Source organism: Arvicanthis niloticus, chromosome 30 (genome assembly GCF_011762505.2).
Source record: "Arvicanthis niloticus isolate mArvNil1 chromosome 30, mArvNil1.pat.X, whole genome shotgun sequence".
NCBI lineage: Eukaryota > Metazoa > Chordata > Mammalia > Rodentia > Muridae > Arvicanthis > Arvicanthis niloticus.
The window spans coordinates 5,731,543-5,751,374 of record NC_133438.1 but is presented as its reverse complement, the minus strand read 5'-3'; the positions used below and the strand labels follow the sequence as shown (position 1 = coordinate 5,751,374).

The 19,832-nt window shown below is 43.0% G+C and overlaps 1 protein-coding gene across 2 annotated transcripts in view; it reads right to left on the bottom strand.

Annotated features, from left to right (window-relative positions):
• LOC143440852 (platelet glycoprotein VI-like) overlaps nucleotides 1-14,724 on the bottom strand; it is a 34,218-nt gene extending 19,494 nt beyond the window's left edge. The window contains exons 1-3 of one of the 2 annotated variants that reach the window (XM_076927723.1): nucleotides 14,526-14,724; nucleotides 2,267-2,302; nucleotides 1,881-2,138 (exon numbers count right to left, since the gene is read on the bottom strand). In XM_076927723.1, the coding sequence (XP_076783838.1) occupies nucleotides 1,881-2,138; nucleotides 2,267-2,302; nucleotides 14,526-14,559 (328 nt within the window). In that variant the 5' untranslated portion in view covers nucleotides 14,560-14,724. The remainder of the gene's footprint in view (nucleotides 1-1,880; nucleotides 2,139-2,266; nucleotides 2,303-14,525) is intronic. The other variant, XM_076927722.1, reaches the window with a different exon arrangement.
• Nucleotides 14,725-19,832: the final 5,108 nt, after the last annotated feature.

The following is a 19,832-nucleotide window of genomic DNA, read 5'->3' as shown; positions in this document are numbered from 1 at the left end:
CAGGGTGTGGATGTTTCAGTCCTACGTTCAGAGGGGATCAGGATAATCATGGGAAGTGGAGAGATGGGGCACCTGAGAGGGAGAAAGAAGGGGGAGGAGATAAGGAGGGCAGTATCAGGAACTAGAGGGGACCTGAGAGGGGTATCAAGGATCAGGAAATTGAATAAAAATATGTATCAGAGGGGATGAAGACCTGTGGATAGCCACTGGAGGGTCCCAGGTGCCAGGGGAATGAGAGGCTCTCAGGACCCAATAGGGTTGATTTTAGCAAAGAAGTGGAGATAGAACCTATAGGGACCACCTTCAGAGCTAGGCATGACCCCCAGTGGTGGGATGGAGCCACACAACCATCTCAAAGTTTTTAACCCAGAAATATTCCTATCCAAAGGAAGAACAGGAACTAAAAGCGGAGCAGAAACTGAAGGAAGGGCCATCCGTGGACTGCCCCACCTAGAGATCCATTATGACTGCAGACACCAAACCAGATACTGTTGCCATTGCCAAAAGGTGCTTGCTGACAGGAACCTGGTTTGGCCAGCAGTTACTGACCAATGCAGATGTGGATGCTTGGAGCCAACCATCAGAGTGAACTCAGGAACCCTGTTGGGGGAGCTATCAGAAGGACTGGAAGAGTGGAGGGGGATTGCAACCCTATAGGAAAAACAGCATCAGCTGGCCAGACCACCCAGTGCTCCCAGGGACTAGACCACCAACCAAGAGTGTATGGGAGGGATCCATGACTCCAGATACATAGGTAGCAGAGGATAGCCTTGCCTAACATCAATGGGAGGGGAAGCCCTTAGTCCTGTTTAGGTTTGATGCCCCAGCTTAGGGGGATGCAGGAGAGGGTGGGTGAGTAGTAGAGCACCCTCATAGAGGCAAAAGGGAGGGAGAAGAGGGAGGTTGTAGAATGGGGGGTGGGAGGGCTGTGGAGGAGTAACCAGAAAGTTAGATATCATTTGAGATGTAAACAAATGGAATGATTAATTTAAAAAAACATACAAAAGTCAAGAGCATGCCTAAATAGGACATTTGGGCAAATGCCGTTTAAGATTCAAGAAACACTGAAGAAGAGGAAGCAGAAAAAGCTTAAAAGCATGGAGAAAATATACAAAATAACATCTTCAGTGCATGACACAGGCATTTCAAACAGGATCTCACAAAAACTGTGGCTACCTATACAAGATCAAGCCAGTTTAATATTGGAGAGGGGAGGGCCTTCCTGAGGAACTGCAGGCGGTTGATAGCTGCTGAAGGAAAGAAAATCTTTTTCTGTGATAGCCAAATTTTTTAAGTTTTCTGTGTTGCATTACAGTATTACTTCTCTTGATTAGTGACTGTCCCAAAGACATCACTCCTAAATTCAGTAAGCAAGACCAACAACTCATTTGTCTCATTCTAACTCCAGCACCTGGGGATTTAGGAGTTGGCTGTCTATCACCAACTGTACTTTCATACTCCCCAAGTCCAGAAATGGAGCCCAGGAGCCCAGGAGCCCAGGAGCCCAGGAGCCCAGGAGCCCAGGAGCCCAGGAGCCCAGGAGCCCAGGAGCCCAGGAGCCCAGGAGCCCAGGAGCCCAGGAGCCCAGGAGCCCAGGAGCCCAGGAGCCCAGGAGCCCAGGAGCCCAGGAGCCCAGGAGCCCAGGAGCCCAGGAGCCCAGGAGCCCAGGAGCCCAGGAGCCCAGGAGCCCAGGAGCCCAGGAGCCCAGGAGCCCAGGAGCCCAGGAGCCCAGGAGCCCAGGAGCCCAGGAGCCCAGGAGCCCAGGAGCCCAGGAGCCCAGGAGCCCAGGAGCCCAGGAGCCCAGGAGCCCAGGAGCCCAGGAGCCCAGGAGCCCAGGAGCCCAAGAGCAACAGTACTCCATTCCTCCCCTGTTCAGTTACCTGTAGCAATTAGCTCAAGCTGGTCACTTGCAGGAGACCAGTGACTCCCATTCTGATATGAGCATCGGTAGCGTCCAGCGTCATTTCTTTCCATGGTTGGAATGATGAGAAAGTCTTCATCTTCGTACTTCTTCGATTTCAGTTTCTCCAGCCGATACAAATCCACATCTGAAGGCCCCTGGCACTTCAGAGTGACTGACTGACCCAGGGGCACCAGGGAACTAGGCTGAGCCTGGAGGGAAGGCTTGGGGAGTAGGCCTTGGAAGGGAATCAGATTCTAGGTTAGCTTCAATGTAAACAGGTCCCTTTTGAGCCTTGGCACTCCCTCCAAACTCTCACTAGCTGAATGCTGGGGGAGGCTTAGGGTGCTAGGGAGATATACTCACCATTCTGTGTTTGGGTCACTTGCAGTACACACAGCCCTGAGGAAAAGAACCAGAGGCTAGAGACTGCCTTACATGGACACCTTTATACATGCATTAGTTTGTATCATAGTTATCTTCCATTTTAATTGATTTATACAATCCAGGCTGGCCTCAAACTCGCTCTTGTGACAGAGATGAACTTGAACTTTTGATCGCACTGCCTCCATCCCACGAGTGCTGCAACTGCAGCCATACACTACCACACCTGATTTTATGTAGTGCTGGGAATGGAATACGGGCTTCATCAACACTAGTCAAGTCACCCCACTGACCTATGTTCCCAGACCATAATTATCTTAGTATTTCAAAAGGCACGGTTGCACAAGATTTATCTGGAAAAGGCCAAGCCTCAAAATCAAATCCTATCCAGGAGAGGAATCGTGAGCATGAAGCTGTACCAGTGGGTTCTCTTGGCATTTGCAAGCTACTGGAAGAAAGACTCCTAGTTTTTCATTAATTTATTTATTTACTCACTTTACATCCCAAGCACACACCCCTCCCTCCTCTACTCTCAGCCCCACCCTTACAGATCAATTCCAACCATTACTCCCTCCCCTTCTCCTCAGGAAAAGAGAAGCCCCCCTTGGGAACTACCTCACCCCAGCACATCAAGTTGCATCAGGACTAAGCACATCTCCTACTGAGACCCAAGCAGTCAGTTCAGCTGGGGGAAGGGGAAACAGTGGGAGGCAGTGACAATGGAGACAGCCCCTGCTCCAATTGTTAGGGGACCCACATGAAGACCAAGCTATACAACTGCTTCAAATATGTAGGGGGACCTAGGTCCAGCCCCTGCATGCTTTTTGGTTGGTGGTTCAGTCTCTGTGAGCCCCCCATAGACCCAGGTTAGTTAACTCTGTAGGTCTTCTTGTGGTGTCTTTGGCTCCTCCAGCTCATTCAATTCTATCCCCCTACTCTTCCACACAACTCCCTGAGTTCTGTCTGATGTTTGGTTTCCATCTGCTGTTGGATGAAACAAGAGTCCATTTTCTTTAAGGGTTGCCCCCTCAAAGCTGACCATGATCTAGTGGAAGTTCACATACCCAAGAGTATATGGACTCCACAAACTGTACTTGATAGCTTTAAAAAGGAACACAAAGTTGGGTGAATATGGAAAAGGAAAGGATTTGGAGCAAAGGTATATGTAATCAAAACACATCCCACAAAATTCTCAAAGATTTCTTTCTTTCTTTCTTTCTTTCTTTCTTTCTTTCTTTCTTTTTCTTCTTCTTCTTTTCTTGTTGAAAGTTACAGGACTGTTGTGTCATGTCACTTGCATGAAATGTCCAGAAAAGGCAAAGCCATAGAAGCAGGAGGAAGCCCAGTGCTTATGTGGGGTGATAAGCATGGGACAGTGGGGAGGTGGGACCATTTAATAAGTGTATGGTTTCTTTGGGGGGTGGAAACAATGTCGTGAAAGCAGACTGAAGTGCTATCTGTACCATATTATCAACGTACTACATGTCACTAATAATTTTTAATTACTTTTTTAGGCTAGAATAGAGAATAACGGGTTTCAGCTTGGCGTCTTCATACATATGTTCTTATACTGTGTCCTCATTCATTACTCTCCCACGGTCCCCTACCCTATTTCTTCTTTAGCTGTTCTCTTCCGCCAGTTCTGCTCCCTCTCAATTTCTTAATGTGTAAATCCCATTGTTCGTTCTCTTTATTATACCCCTTAAGATCTCCTTCTACTCGCATGACTCTCTTTCTGGTTTCGAGACCTATATACACACATACTTGTAGTGGGTTGGCCTAATGCTGCTTGTATTTTATTACTAATTTGGGTCCCCCACAGCTGTTTTCCCCCAAGAAAGAGTCTGCACCTAAAGATACTGAGTGACTCTGCCCCCGGTTGATTGTGATTGGTGAATAAAGATGCCAACAGCCAATAACTGGGGAGACGAAAAATAGGTGGGGTTGAGTTTTTATGAGCTTAGGGGAAGAAGAAAGGGGGGGAAGAAAGAAGCCACCATGGAGGAAGAAGAACATGCAGGAGACAGAAAGAGAGCCACCATGGGATAGGAATAAAGAAAATGAGGTTGTGTGGGATGGCCAATTGGAGCTAAGAGCAGCCCAGATGAGACATAGTAAATACTAAGTAATAATTCAGTGTTATCAATAGGGAAATGGATTCTAACAGCATGGAGGGTAGACAGTTGCCCAGCTATTGTGCTATTTAAGGCATATTAAAATATAAAAGCTTTGTGTATATCTTTCATCCGGGAACATAAATGGTTTAAGGTGGGTAGAAACCTTGTGCTGGGATTTGTTAATAATTTGTTACTACACATACACCACAACTTTATTTTTTTTTTCTTGGATGTATTTTTTTATTCTCCTCACTTTTTGTTATAAAAACCATAAACATTTTTTCTATTGTCATATTCAAACAGATCTTTGAGCTATAATTCATAAAGCATACATCTACTCATATAATATACACAGAGTAAATTATACTTCCGGTATTACAAGTGGTTGTAGTTTAAATAGTTAAATAACACAATTCTAAGGAAATGGACCAATGTCTACAAAGTGCCCATCCTCACACTCTATCAAGAAACATGTTTTATCAGCTTTCAGAGAATCCCTTTTACGCAGTCATGTTGTCACAGGGTCTCATCCATTATTTCATGACAGCCAGATGATTACAGAGAAGACATGTTACAACTTTTCTGAGTTTTCCTCAGTTTCTCCACTTCCCCCACTTCACAGGAAACTACTTAGCTAATGAAGTGTCAGGGTTAGATTTATATTCAGCCTGACTGTGTTAGGTGATGCTCTGATACCTGAGACAATGTTTCTTTTTCTTTTTTTTTTTTTTTTTTTTGTCTGACTAATTAAATTTTTATTTTATTTTTGAGTCAAAGCATATGCACTATTTTAATGATCTCTCCTGGCTCGCTCACTTTCTTTCTTTCTTTCTTTCTTTCTTTCTTTCTTTCTTTCTTTTGCTTTATGTCTGAAAAAAAAAAAAAAAAAAAAAAAAAAAAAAAAACCTTTAAAATCTTGAACCCACCAGGCGGTGGTAGTGCACGCCTTTGATCCCAGCACTTGGGAAGCAGAGATAGGCGGATTTCTGAGTTCAAGGTCAGCCTGGTCTACAGAGTTAGTTCCAGGACAGCCAGGGCTACACAGAGAAACCCTGTCTCGAAAAACCAAAATAAAATAAAATAAAATCTTCAACCCAAAATTGCCCTGCCTACAAGATATACAGGGATTAAAATGGAACAGAAATTGAAGGAATAGCCAACCAATAACTGGTCCAACTTGATACACATCCCATGGGAGAGAGCCAACCATTGACACTATTTATGATTCTATGCTTGCAGACAGGACCCTAGCATATGTGTCTCCTGAGAGGCTTCATCCAGTAGCTGATGGAAACAGATTCAGAGAACCATAGCCAGACATCAAGCAGAATTCAGGTAGTTTGTGGAAGAATAGGAGATAGGATTGAGGGAGGTGGAGTTGTCAAGGACACTGCAAAAAGACAGAGTCAACTAACCCTGGGCCCATGGGGACTCACAAAAACTGAACCACCAACCAAAGACCCTGCAGAGGCTAAGCCTAGCCACACCCCTACACACTTGTACCAGTGGTGCAGCTTGGCCTTCATGTGGGTCCCTAACAATTGGAGTGGGGACTGTCTCTGATTCTGTATCATTGATGTTGGGCTTTGAGGTCTCAGATGCTCAAGCCACATACAGTGTGACACTTGCCTCCTGCTGCCTGCTGATCAAGATGTAGAACTCTCATCTCCTTCTCTAACACCATGTCTGCCTGGATGCTGCCACCATTTCAGCCATGATGATTGATAATGGACTAAATCTCTGAAGCTATAAGACAACCCCAATTAAATGTTCTCCTTCATAAGAGTTATCATGATCATGGTGTGTCTTCATAGTGATAGAAATGCTAACTAAGACAAGTGCATAAAATATATTTGATAGTGAAAGTATAAAATACAATATGAATATTTGGTTTCAGACCTCAGGACAAGGGACTGAGGTGCATATTTTATATACCAAACTAGACTTGGCCTCCAGGTTTTCTCAGCATCCCTCTGTTACTACCTGCCAAACCCTCCCTATAACCCTGAATTTTCCAACCCAGGGGCTGGGCTGCCCTTCCCCCAGAATCTCTTTGGCATAAAAGCTGGACATTTTGGTTTATTTCTCTTCTTTCTCTTTCTCTTCCTCTGGTTCCCCTCATTTCTTTCTCTTTCCACATGCTCTTTCTATTTTTCTCTTTCCCTTCCCCTCTGTCTCCCTTCCCATAAAGACTTCCCTGGCCTCTGTCCTTGGGTCCAGTTAACTTGCCCACCAAAAAACAGCTTCCCAGTAAACCTGCATCGATTTGTATTTTTTATCTGGCTTTAATTGGCTCATTTTACCAACAGAGAAAAAACTTATCAGTGAAGCTCCACAGCTTCTGATTCTATAGAAGTTCATTGAGTTGTATAGTCTTTGGGTGTGGTTAATTTCAATGTGTTGGGTTTTTTTTTTTGTTTGTTTGTTTCTTTGTTTTTTGGGTTTTGGGGTGGGTTTATAGCTTTTTATGATAAAGTTTTGAATTTTTGATTTTTATTAAAATAATTTTTATACAATTATGCTTTGATCCTGTTTGCCCTGCCACAGGTCCTCCCAGATCCTTCTCACCTCCCTTTCCACCCAACTTCATGTTCTCTCTCTCTTCCTCTCCAAACAGAAAAACAATATAAAGTCAAAACAAAGACAAAAAAATCAAAACAAAAAGTCCTCCCCCAAAAAAAAAACATGGAGTTTTTCTTGTGTTGGTCAACTACTCAAAAGCATGGAGTATGAGTGATATACCCAGTAACACGCCATTAGAGGAAACTGGTTTTTCCCTTTGCCAGTGGGAATCAACTGTAAACACCTTCTTGGTTAGGGGTGGTACTTTCTCTGGCTTGAACTTGTTAGGTCTTGTGTGTGCTCCAATAGTGTGTGTGTGTGTGTGTGTGTGTGTGTGTGTGTGTGTGTGTGTGTGTGTGTGTGATTTGTTTATGTTTAATAACAATCTATTTTTCTATGTTTTAGGGGGAGATTTTTATTGTAGGTATGAGGAAGGGTACAGCCAGAAACATCTGGAAGGGTCCAGAGCAGGGAGACAGAGTAGGAGACTAAGCATGACCAGCTGACTGAACTGGGTCATGAGAGGAGAGGGAGGAGGAATTAAAGGAGGAAGACCAAGAGGAAGGGCAGGAGATAGAGGAACAGAGACCACCAAGAGGATACATGGCTGACAAGGCAGGGTTGTATAGGAGTAAGAAGCTGGGAGAAGGGAAGTTCATGAGCTTGAGAAAGTTAGGGTAGGGAGAGGTTGAGAAGATCCAGGATGCCAGTATGAACTCTGTAACGGGTATTTGCAATGCTGAGAGATAACAACACAAAATATTTTATTCTTAAAATTTTTTTAATGTTCTCATTATTTTCAAAATTGGCATATATGCAATGTATATGTTAATTAGCTTTAGCTTGCTATTCCATATGCAGACATTCATCAAGACATCATCTTTCTAGTTTTTATATCTAGGTTGGGTGTTGGGTTACACTCCTGATTGAGCCTTACCAAACTTATAAAGCCTTTGATTAACATTTTTAAAAAATTGTATAAAAGCAAAAATGAAAAGGGGGCATGGGATAAGGGTTTTCTAGGGAGGGGAAATGGGGAAAGGGGCTGACATCTGAAATGTAAATAAAATATAAAATAAAAATAAAGAAATGTGAACAAAAAAGACATCATCTTTTATTATAGATATATATTGCCTTTTACAACAATGAAAAAACTAAACAGGTTCCTTCCTCTCATTGACAAAAGGAAGAAGATAAGTGTTTTTAAAGTGTGGAGATAGAGAAAAAATAAATTTTATAAAAAAGAATGTGGCATGAGTGGAAAGAAAGACCCTCTGTGGGCTAGAGCAGAGTGTGAAACAGAGCCACATGCATGATATTTGAATCTTTTATGATACATATAAATTATTTTTGTAATCAGAATAAGCAACCAAATAGGTCTTTCTTATTAGGAAAGCAAATGCAGAGCTGGTGGCAAAACTCCTTGGTTTGTATTTGAATCCTTGCTATGTGACAAGTGCTTAACCTCCCTAGGTTTTAGTTTATTTACCCATAAAATGAAGGCAATTGCTGGCCCTGCCTCATTAAACTGTGGGGCATCAAATGAAGTTTGTTTTTTTTTTTTTTTAAGCAAAAAGAGGAGGAGTCCTAGAGTAATGTCTAACCCTTACTAAACATTCCATACGTGTACTAAAGGGTGAGTGACGGGTAGCTTGAACCCAGAGGGCACCTCTTATTCCCAGTAGCTCAACAGTCCCCTGCCTGTTCTACCTCTTGGGGTCATAAAGCTCTTCTTATAAAATAGAGAAACAAAGATGCAACTATACAAGCACCAGCCGGGTGAAGAGTGGGCAAGAGAAATGCCTGCTCCATCCTGCATCATTCAGCTCTGCTGTTACAGCACACAGAGCCAGATTAGACCTGTAAACTAATCCAAATGTTACCAAACCCACACGGGAACAAGTAGAGGTGAAATGAAGAGGACGGGAGACAAAAGAGACAAAAAAAAAAAGAAAAAGAGAGGGAGAGAAGAAGCAAGTGAAGAAAGAAGAAGGGAGGTTGAAGTTTTAAAAGAAAGATACAATGAAGAAAGAAAAGGAGAGGAGAGAAAAGAAGTGAAGGGAGAGGAGGGGAGGGCAGGGAGAGGAAGGGACTGGAAAAGGAGGGGAAGGGAGGAGAGGGTAGGGGAAGGGAAGGGAAGGGAAGGGAAGGGAAGGGAAGGGAAGGGAAGGGAAGGGAAGGGAAGGGAAGGGAAGGGAAGGGAAGGGAAGGGAAAAGGGGCTAGTAAGATGTCTCCATAAGTGAGGTTGCTTGCCAGCAAAATGATAACTTCCTTCCCCAAGACTAAACTTAATGGAAGGAAATAAGGTGTCCTCAGACCTCCATAGTTGTCCAGGTTTCAAACCTGAGACAAATGGCTGAGATGCCTATTTAATATATCAAAGCAAATACTGGGGATGAGCTGAAAGGTCCTCCATGCACTTTTCAGTCCCTACCTGTTACAGGGCCCTCCTGGCTGGTATACCCTGCCTTCCTACCTTAAACCCCTTCAGCCTAGGCAGCTGGGCTGCCCTTCCCCCAGCTGCCCTTCTCAATATAATCCAGCCATTTTCGTTACCTGCTCTCTTTGTATCTTTGGGCCTCCTGGCTGCTACCCCTGGTTTCCCTCTCTTCCCTGTACCTTCCCCTCACCGCTCTCCCCACATGGCTCACTACAGACTCTTTCATATATCCCTGCCTCTGGCTATTTTTTCCTCATTCATTTTGGTGTAGGAACTACAGGAACAGCATAAATGAGCTCCCTTCTGGAGAATGGTCTGACTCTCCTAAGATACAGAAGCTCACTTGTTTCTGCTGACTCCTGCCACTCACAGAATTGGATTCCAAATTCTGGAGTCCAATTCTTCAGCTGCCACTTCCCTCTGTCTGATTTCTAATGCTGCTCTCCTCTCTCTGGGCTCTGGCCTGCTGTGCCTTCCACATGGACAGCTCTCTCTCTCTCTCTGGTTTCTGCAGCCTGCTACATCTCCCCTTTCTCCTGTTCTCTCCCATCTCTTTCTCTATTGGATAGATGAGTGTCACCCCAAGCTGCCTGTTTTGTTTACTGTTATTACAAAAGCCACACCTGTGTGCCAGAAAGCTCCTCTTGCCTCCTCTGGGCTCCAATCACAAGGACAGGGGAAGGACACCTTTCTTCTGTGATTTGGAACATTTTTCTCTCTGGCAAGCTACTCATTCTACTTGGGGACTCCTCAGATGGAAAGTCTTGTCCCTGTGACATTCATACCTCTCAGCTCTGGCCTGTTACACCCATCTGGGTTTCTCTATAGATCACCTTTCCCCCCTCTTCCTTCACCTCCCCACCCCCAACATCCCAACATCCCAACAACCTCACCCCCCCCCGAAGCCCCACTCTCTTCTAGCTTTCCCTCAACTTCCCCTAGGCACTACAGCCTGCCTGCAGTCCCACTAGCTACCTCTCTAGCCATAAATACATATACGTTGCACATACACACATATATATGTATATATGATTCAACTCGTGTATATGTAACTTGGAGTCCACTCATGTTTTAAAAATAGATATTTTAAATACCAACCACATGACTGGAAACCATCTTTACTAAGGTTAAAGAATACATGTCATGTGACTTTACCATCTTAAGATGACCACCTGGTATAAAGCAACAATTACAAAACTTCTCATCCTACTGAGCCCTTAGATTATCACTATATCTCTTTTTAGAATAAGGAAGGAAAGGTCTCTAAAATATTTTGGATTTGTATTGAATTTTATAAGACGATAAAATTTAAAGTTATGAAAGTCTACTCAGATAAACAAAAGCTGATTTAAGATATCTTACTGTTAGCGTTTTGTCTAAGCTCCACCCTACAGTTACCTGGCAACAACCAGGTATGCCTGACTCACTATAAAAGGAGCTGCTTGCCCCCTCCACTCTCTCTTGCTCCTCTCTCTTGCTCCTGCTCTTGTCATTCTCTTTCCTCCTCTCTCTTTCTCCACATGCTCATTGCTGGCCTCTACTTCTCTTCCTCCTCCTCTTCCTCCTCCTCCTCCTCCTCCTCTTCCTCTTCTTCTTCCTCCTCCTCTTCCTCCTCCTCCTCTTCTTCTTCTTCTTCTTCTTCTTCTTCTTCTTCTTCTTCTTCTTCTTCTTCTTCTTCTTCTGCTGCTGCTGCTGCTGCTGCTGCTGCTGCTTTTTTCTCTGTGTCTTTGTCTCTCTCTGTCTGTCTCTCTCTGTCTCTCTCTGTCTCTCTCTCTGTCTCTCTCTCTCTCTCTCTCACTCACTCTCTCTCTCTCTCTCCTGCCTTTCACTGTCTCTACTACCCTCTTGACTCCCCTCCCCATGCCCTGAATAAACTCTATTCTATACTATACAGTCCTGTGGCTGGTCCCTCAGGAGGAAGGGATGCCTAAGCATGGGCCCACTGAGGAACCCCCTTCCCTCACACCTCACCACACATCCACCAAAACATATCCCCTCTCTCTTTATCTTTTTATAAACACATCACTTACTACTTATGGCTTTGCTAACTGCTCAACACCAGCTTCTATAATACTTACATAAGTAACAACGTATGTTTGATAAATAAGATGTATTTGGTAACCAAGATTTACAAATTCCTAAGGGTCTCCTGAGGTTCACAATATTATTTGCCTGACTCCTTTGTCTTTGTGCACTTTGTTAAACTTTAGCTCTTTGGATATACTAAGTCATACAAAAATGGTGATAGTTCTGTTTTGAAGGTAAAGGTAATTCAATTAAATCTTCAACTCAGATTTTTAAGATTCAAACTTAACAGGGATAAAGTTCTAAAATATGTAAACTGCTAACTTATAACCTGTTCATTTAGTAGCAAGCTTTATTTAGCCTCCAGTACATGTTTTCAAAGTTAAGCCTAGAGCCTAAAAATAGGTATAATTAATAGACAGATTATCCTCAAACTCTTCCCTTCCCTTCCCTTCCCTTCCCTTCCCTTCCCTTCCCTTCCCTTCCCTTCCCTGCTGAATATGGAATTTAAAATGCTTAAGCTTCCTGTAATAGACAGAATAACCCCCTCTTAGAACCCTTAAGGTATCCAAAGAGAATATATGGCTGGGCAGTGGTGGCACATGGCTTTAATCCCAGCACTGAGCAGGCAGAATCAGGTAGATCTCTGTGAGTCCCAGCCCAGCTTGGTCTACAGAGGTAGTTCCAAGACAGAGAAACACTGTCTCTAACGGACACAAAAGAAAAGGAGAAGAAAGAGGAGGAGGAGGAAGAGGAGGAGGAAGAGGAGGAGGAGGAGGAGGAGGAGGAAGAGGAGGAGGAGGAAGAGGAGGAGGAGGAAGAAGAGGAGGAGGAGGAAGAAGAGGAGGAGGAGGAGGAAGAAGAGGAGGAGGAGGAGGAGGAGGAGGAGGAGGAGGAAGAAGAGGAGGAGGAGGAGGAGGAAATGAAGGAGGAAGAGAAGGAGGAGAAGGAGAAAAAGAAGACTCAGAGTATGGACATTTTGGGATATATTGCCATACTTTGCCTGGTCAAAGTAAAGTCTGTTTTCCCAGGTTCCTCTACAGGAAAATTCTCAAAGCTCTATCCTGTTTTGTATGACAGCTAAAAATTGAATGTTGCTGTATATAGCCTTCAAAGACTGCCCCCAATGAATCTATAGAGACCACCATCTTGGGTAATGGGGATGTCTCTGTCACTTTAGTTGATACATAGACCGTTTATACTTCTAACTAGACCATGGATTATATACTTCTAGCTAATTTATCCTTCTCAGATCTCTGACAATATTCACTAACTGTATCCAGCTCTTCCCTGAAGGCTTCAGGGGCCTTCTCAGTTCCCTTCACAATGTAAAAGTCAGGTCTCAGGCCTCACTTACCTAGAGCTTCTAGACCTCCAACTGAGAAAGACAAAAGGTTTACCTAGCTATCAGACTCTAAAATAAATAAATAGGCAAACAAACTCACAAAAACAGGTTTTAAAGTAACTTTTTTCTATTCCTTTATTTAAAGGAACTTGCTTCTCAAGGACTGCCCTGAGTGAGCAACCGCCTGTGTCTTATAGGAAATAACTGGATGTTGAAAAAGTGATCCTCAGGTAATAAGGAATATGGAGCCTAAAGTGACCACCTCCAGTAGCTAGGCAGGACTACCAGTGGAGGAATAAGGACAACAATTCACCCACAAAAAAACCTCCGCCTACAATTTGTCCTGCCTAGAAGTGAAGAGACAAAGATGGAGCAGAGACAGAGGAAATGGCCAGTCAATGACTGGCCCAACTTGAGATCTACCCCATGGGCAAAAACCAATCACTGACACTATTAGTGATACTCTGTTTTGCTTGCAGACAGGAGTCTAGCATAACTGTTCTCTGAGAGGCTTCACCCAGCAGCTACTAAAACATTACAGGGAGCTCAAAAAGTCTGGTGAAAGAACTGAGGGAAGGATTGAGGCACCTGGATGGGATAGGGACTCCACAAGAAGACCAACAGACTCAACCAACCTGGACCCTTGAGGGCTCCTAGAGGCTGAACAAACAAGGGCTGAATCCAGGCTTAGATATGCAGCTTGGTCTTCTTGTGGGTCCCGCAACAACTGGAGCAGGGGCTTAGCCTGACTCTGTGGCCTGCTTGTGGATCCTACTTTCCTAGCTGGGCTGTCTTGTCTGACTTCAATGGGAGTAGATGTCTAGTCTTACAGTGTGAGAGTGGGTTGGTTCCCCAGTAGAAACCTCCCCGTCTCAGAGGTGAAGGGAAGGGGAGGAAGGGGAGAAGCCTGTGAGGGAGGACTGGGAGATAGGGGTGCATTCTGGATGTAAAATAAATAAATAAGCAAACAAACAAGGAAACAAATGGGAAAATTTTTTTTCAGATTTCTTTTTCTCACTATGTTATTGTTATACTAATACTTCAAAGAGATTCAGAATTTTAACAATCAATGAAGTGCTGAACATTTTGGTTACCCATTCTCTCTTTGTATCTTTGGACCTCCTGGCTGCTGCCCCTGGTTTTCCTCTCTTCCCTCTACATTCCCCAACCCTCTCTCCCCATGTGACTCAGGGTCACATCCTCTCTGAACTCTCCCAGATGTCCCTGCCTCTGCCTATGCTCTCCCAGACATATCTGTAATAAACCCTTTCCTCCACTATATCTAAGAGCAATCAGGTTCCTTTCCTTTTTAGTTCACACACAACAAATAAATAAATAATAAATGTTTTTCAAATGAAGAGAAAAAAGAGGAGGAAGAGGAGAGAGAGAGGAGAGGGAAAGGGAGAGGAAGAGGGAGAGGGAGAGGGAGACGGACGGAGATGGAGACGGAGACGGGGGGGGGCAGAGAGAGAGAGAGAGAGAGAGAGAGAGAGAGAGAGCAGCCTTGGGTTTCCTGGTATAGAGGGGGCAAAGTGTAATCAGCCCTGGAACACATGCTCAAATGTCCCGGCCAAGACAAAGCAAATTAAAACAATTAAACCAAAATATATCATGTCTCTATTTTCCCTTCCAGCAAATGCAACCTCATAGATGTCATTCTTGTACTAAAATTTACCAGTGACAAGACGTTTTTAATTTCTTTGTATATGGGGACTGTTCTAAGCACTTCCCAGGTCACCCTCAGGACTCACCAATACAGAAGAAAGCGAGTGAGGCTAGAGACATGGCTCTGCAGCCCAGTCCTGAGTTGTGTGGCCAAGCAGGGAAGTTGTAGATGCCTGGAACATAGGAACTGGATGCGCTGAGGATGAACAACTCCCCTCCTCCCTGCTTCTACCAGCCCCAGCTTTCCTAATTGAGAGTCATCAAGACGGGGCCATCCCCTCAGTAGGATGACTTGCACCCAGCTTTTAAAGCCGTCACTTATCTCTTCTTGCCAGCTGTATGCCAGCCATCTGACTGCATGCAGGGGCATAAACTGTGTCGTAGACTCCCATAAAATCCATAACAGTTATTAGGGAAAGGCTAGTCCAGACAGCCAGGTCCAAAGGTCATTCCACTTCCCAAAACTCCAAAAGACAGTGCATAGGTCCAGAAAAAAGCACCTTGGCCCAGCTCAAGCTAGACAATAGAAGAATTTCTGATAGTTAGATAAAAGTCAGCATTCCCAAGAATTTCTGAAACAGTTCCAGATACCGAGAAGAAGTCAGCTCCCCTCCCCCATCACTCACTTGGTCCCCTTGGCTGGGACAGACACCTAGCTGGTCTACTTCTGTGAAGACACCATATCCTGGACCTTCCTAGAGCAGCAGGTAAGAACCCTCCCCCACAACTCTAAGCCCCAGAGCTGCAATTGGGAGCCTGGGACACTCAGGACCCATCACCCCCTGGAACACTGCCCCTCCAGAATACCACTCTCCTTCTGCCCCTTGCTTGGTGCTTTTGGCTGGGGCAGACACATATCGGGTCTGCTTCTGTGAGACACAATATCCTGAGCCATCCTTGAGGAACCACTGCACTCAGAATAGCAGAAGAACCACTGGACTCTGGGTGGCAGGATTTCAGGATCCCAGAGACAGCCAGGCAGCATGAGTCCCATGAGCTCTTCCATCCAGGAGCTCAGGATCACAGGATCACAGAGACAGCTGGACTGTGAAGAGTTCTGACACAAACAAGATAACTGGAAACACAGGCTCCAGTCAGAGACAGTGAGTGCAGGTAGCACTAGAGATAACCAGATAGAGAATAGCAAGCACAAGAACATAAGCAACAGAAACCAATGTTAACTGGCATCATCACAACCCAGTTCTCCCACCATAGCAAGTCCTGGACACCCCATCACACTGGAAAAGCAGGATTCAGAATTAAAAGCACTTCTTATGATGATGATAAAGGACTTTAAAAAGGACATAAATAACTCCCTTAAAGAAATACAGAACACAGGTAAACAGGTAGAAGCCCTTAAAGAGGAAACACAAAAATCCCATAAAGAATTACAAGAAAATACTACCAAAAGGGTGAAGGAATTAAACAAAGCCATCCAGGATCTAAAAATGAAAGTAGAAACCATCAAGAAAGCACAAAGGGAGACTACCCAGGAGATAGAAAACCTAGGAAAGAAATCAGGAATCATAGCAACAGCATCAGCAACAGAATACAAAAATAGAAGAGAGAATCTCAGGCACAGAAGATACCATGGAAAACATTGACACAACTGTCAAAGAAAATGCAAAATGCAAAAGGCTCCTAACCCAAAACATCCAAGAAATCCAGGACACAATGAGAAGACCAAACCTAAGGATAATAGGTATAGATGAGAGTGAAGATTCCCAACTTAAAGGGCCAATAAATATCTTCAACAAAATTATGAAGGAAAATTTTCCTAACCTAAAGAAAGACATGCCCATGAACACACAAGAAGCCTATAGAATGCCAAATAGACTGGACCAGAAAAGAAATTCTTCCCGTCACATAATAATCAAAACATCAAATGCACAAAAAAAAAATAAAAAATACTTAAAGCACTAATGAAAAAGGTAAAGTAACATATAAAGGCAGACCTATAAGAATTAGACAAGACTTCTCACCAGAGACTATAAAAGCCAGAAAATCCTGGACTAATATTATACAGACCCTAAGAGAACATAAATTCCAGCCCATACTACTATACCCAGCAAAACTCTCAATCACTATAGATGAAGAAACCAAGGTATTCCATGACAAAACCAAATTTACACAATATCTTCACAAAACTCCAGCCCTACAAAGGCTAACAAATGGAAAACTCCAAAAAAAAAAAAAAAAAAAAAAAAAGAGAGAGAGAGAAACTACAACCTAGAAAAAGCAAGGAAGTAATCCTCCAACAAACCCAAAAGAAGATAGCTACATAAACATAATACCAGCTCTAATAACAAAAATAACAGGAAGCAACAATCACTTTTTCTTAATATCTCTTAACATCAATGGACTCAGTTCCCCAATAAAGACAGACTAACAGACTGGATACATAAACTGGAATCAGAATTTTTCTGCATACAGGAAAGGCGTGTCAGAGACAAAGACAGACACTACCTCAGAGTAAAAGGATGGAAAACACATTTCCAATCAAATGGTCCCAGAAAACAAGTTGGAGTATCCATGCTAATATTAAATAAAATCGACTTTCAACCAAAAGTTACCAAAAAAGATAAGGAAGGACACTTCATATTCATCAAAGGAAAAATCTACCAAGATTAACTCTCAATTCTGAACATCTATGCTCCAAATGCAAGGGCACCCACATTCATAAAAGAAACTTTACTAAAGCTCAAAGCACACATTGCACCTCATACAATAATAGTGGGGGATTTCAACACTCCACTCTCAGCAATGGACAGATCATGGAAACAGAAAATAACCAGAGACACAGTGAAATTAACAGAAGTTATGAACCAAATGGATTTAACAGATATCTCCAAAACATTTCATCCTAAAACAAATGAATATGCTGCCTCCAGTCTCATAGAACCTAGAGGAAGCAGGCCTCCCAGGAGGTATAACCCGGGCAGTATCTTAGGTAAGGAGAAAACACCGTCCCCAAACAGGGGGTAAATGGAACCCACTAGGACCTAGGAAGTCAATCCTGGCCTGGAGCACTGGTTCCTTCCTGTCTGCACCTGAGCACTGAGCAGATCTTGGGCCCCAGCTCTAACCCCAGTAGTAACAACCAACCCACACAGTTCTGATACAACCAGGATAATAGGAAAGACAGGCTCCAGTCAGAGACAGGGCAGGTAGCACTAAGGAGATACAGATGGTGAAAGGTAAGCACAAGAACATAAGAATCAGCAACCCAGGGTACTTGACATCATGAGAACCTAGTTCTCCCACACAAGAAAGTCCTGAATTCCCCATATCACTAGGAAAGCAAGATTCAGATTTAAAATCACTTCTAATGATGATGATAGAGGACTTTAAGAAAGACATAAATAACACTCTCAAAGAATTTGAGGAGAAGACAGGCAAACAGGTAGCAGCCCTTAAAGAGGAAACACAAAATTCCCTTAAAAAATTACAAGAGAACACAACCAAACAGGTGAAGGAATTGAACAAAACCATCCAGGACATAAAAATGGAAGTAGAAACAATAAAGAAACCACAAAGGGAGACAACCCAGGAGATAGAAAACCTAGGAAAGAGATCAGGTGTCATAGACACAAGCATCACCAACAGAATACAAGAGATAGAAGAGAGAATCTCAGGTGCAGAAGATACCATGGAAAACATTGACACAACTGTCAAAGAAAATGCAAAATGCAAAAAGTTCTTAACACAAAACATCCAGGAAATCCAGGACACAATGAGAAGACCAAACCTAAGGATTATAGGTATAGATGAAAGTGAAGATTCCCAACTTAAAGGGCCAATAAATATCTTCAACAAAAGATAGAAAAAAACTTTCCTAACCTAAAGAAAGAGATGCCCATAAACATACAAGAAGCCTATAGAATGCCAAATAGACTAGACCAGAAAAGAAATACCTCCCGTCACACAATAATCAAAACACCAAGTGCACAAAACAAGAAAGAATATTAAATGTAGTAAGGGAAAAGGCCAAGTAACATATAAAGGCAGGCCTATCAGAATTACACCAGACTTCTCACCAGATACCATAAAAGCTAGAAGATGCTGGACAGATGTCATGCAGACCCTAAGAGAACACAAATGCCATCCCAGGCTATTATACCCAGCAAAATTCTCAATTACCATAGATGGAGAAAGCAAGATATTTCACGACAAAACCAAATTTACATAATATCTTTCCACAAACCAGTCATTACAAAGGATAATAGCAGGAAAGCTCCAATAAAAGAAGGAAAATTATACCCTAGAAAAAGCAAGAAAGTAATCCTCTTCCAACAACTCCAAAAGAAGACAGCCACACAAAGATAATTCCACCTCTAATAACAAAAATAACAGGAAGCAACAATCACTGTTCCTTAATAACTCTTAACATCAATGGACTTAAATCCCCAATTAAAAGACATAGGCTAATTGACTGAATATGTAAACAGGATCCAGAATTTTGCTGTATACAGGAAACCCACCTCAGTGACAAAGACAGACTCTACCTTAGTGTAAAAGGCTGGAAAACAATTTTTCAAGCAAATGGTCCTAAAAAACAAGCTGGAGTAGCCATTCTAAAATCTCCAGCCTGAGAACACAAAGGGAGGGACTCATGGTTGGCCTTGCCAGGCATCAGTAGAAGTGGACGACCTTGGTGCCTGAAAGTTTGGGTTCCCTAGTGTTGGGGAATTCGAGAGCAGGGAGGCGGAAATGGGAGGATGGTGGGAGCACACCCTCAGAGAAACTCCCAGAATTATATGGATTATATGACAGAGGAAGGCTGCCAGAAGACTAGATTCCAGAATTCAAACAAACAATTATCTTGATACTAAAATTTGTTTTGAGAATTTTTATATTGCAGAATACACAGCCTAGGTATATCTATTCATCAGGCAAGCTGAGCAGACCTGCTTGAACCTCTGATGTCCTGGAATTCCAGCTGGATGCAGTGAAGACACAGTGTCAGAGGCTTATCAATTTACTGTTCCCCCTGCCCCTCTTCTAATATCTCAATGCCCATAATCAGCTTGAAGAAGTTAATGAAGAGTCAGCGCCCCTATTCCCTGGGCTTGTGGACTAAGGTGGTTAATATTGGGCTGTCTTTCTAAGGAAAAATAGTGCTTTGTTGAAACAAGGAGGATTAGCTAGGATTTATTGCATAGCCATAACCTATTGGTACAAATATGTGTAATTCTTATCAAGATGAAGTTATAATTTCTTAAATAGTACAAAATTTACATTGATTTCAAATTTAAGGTTTTCATTGGTATGAGCTTCCTATTAATATAAAAATAAAATTAATATTGTTACTCTCATAGCCAGTGTGCCTATATAACACATTTAGGAATACAAGGCTTAGACCCAGTCCTTCTTTAACTTTTTAAACTGATTTG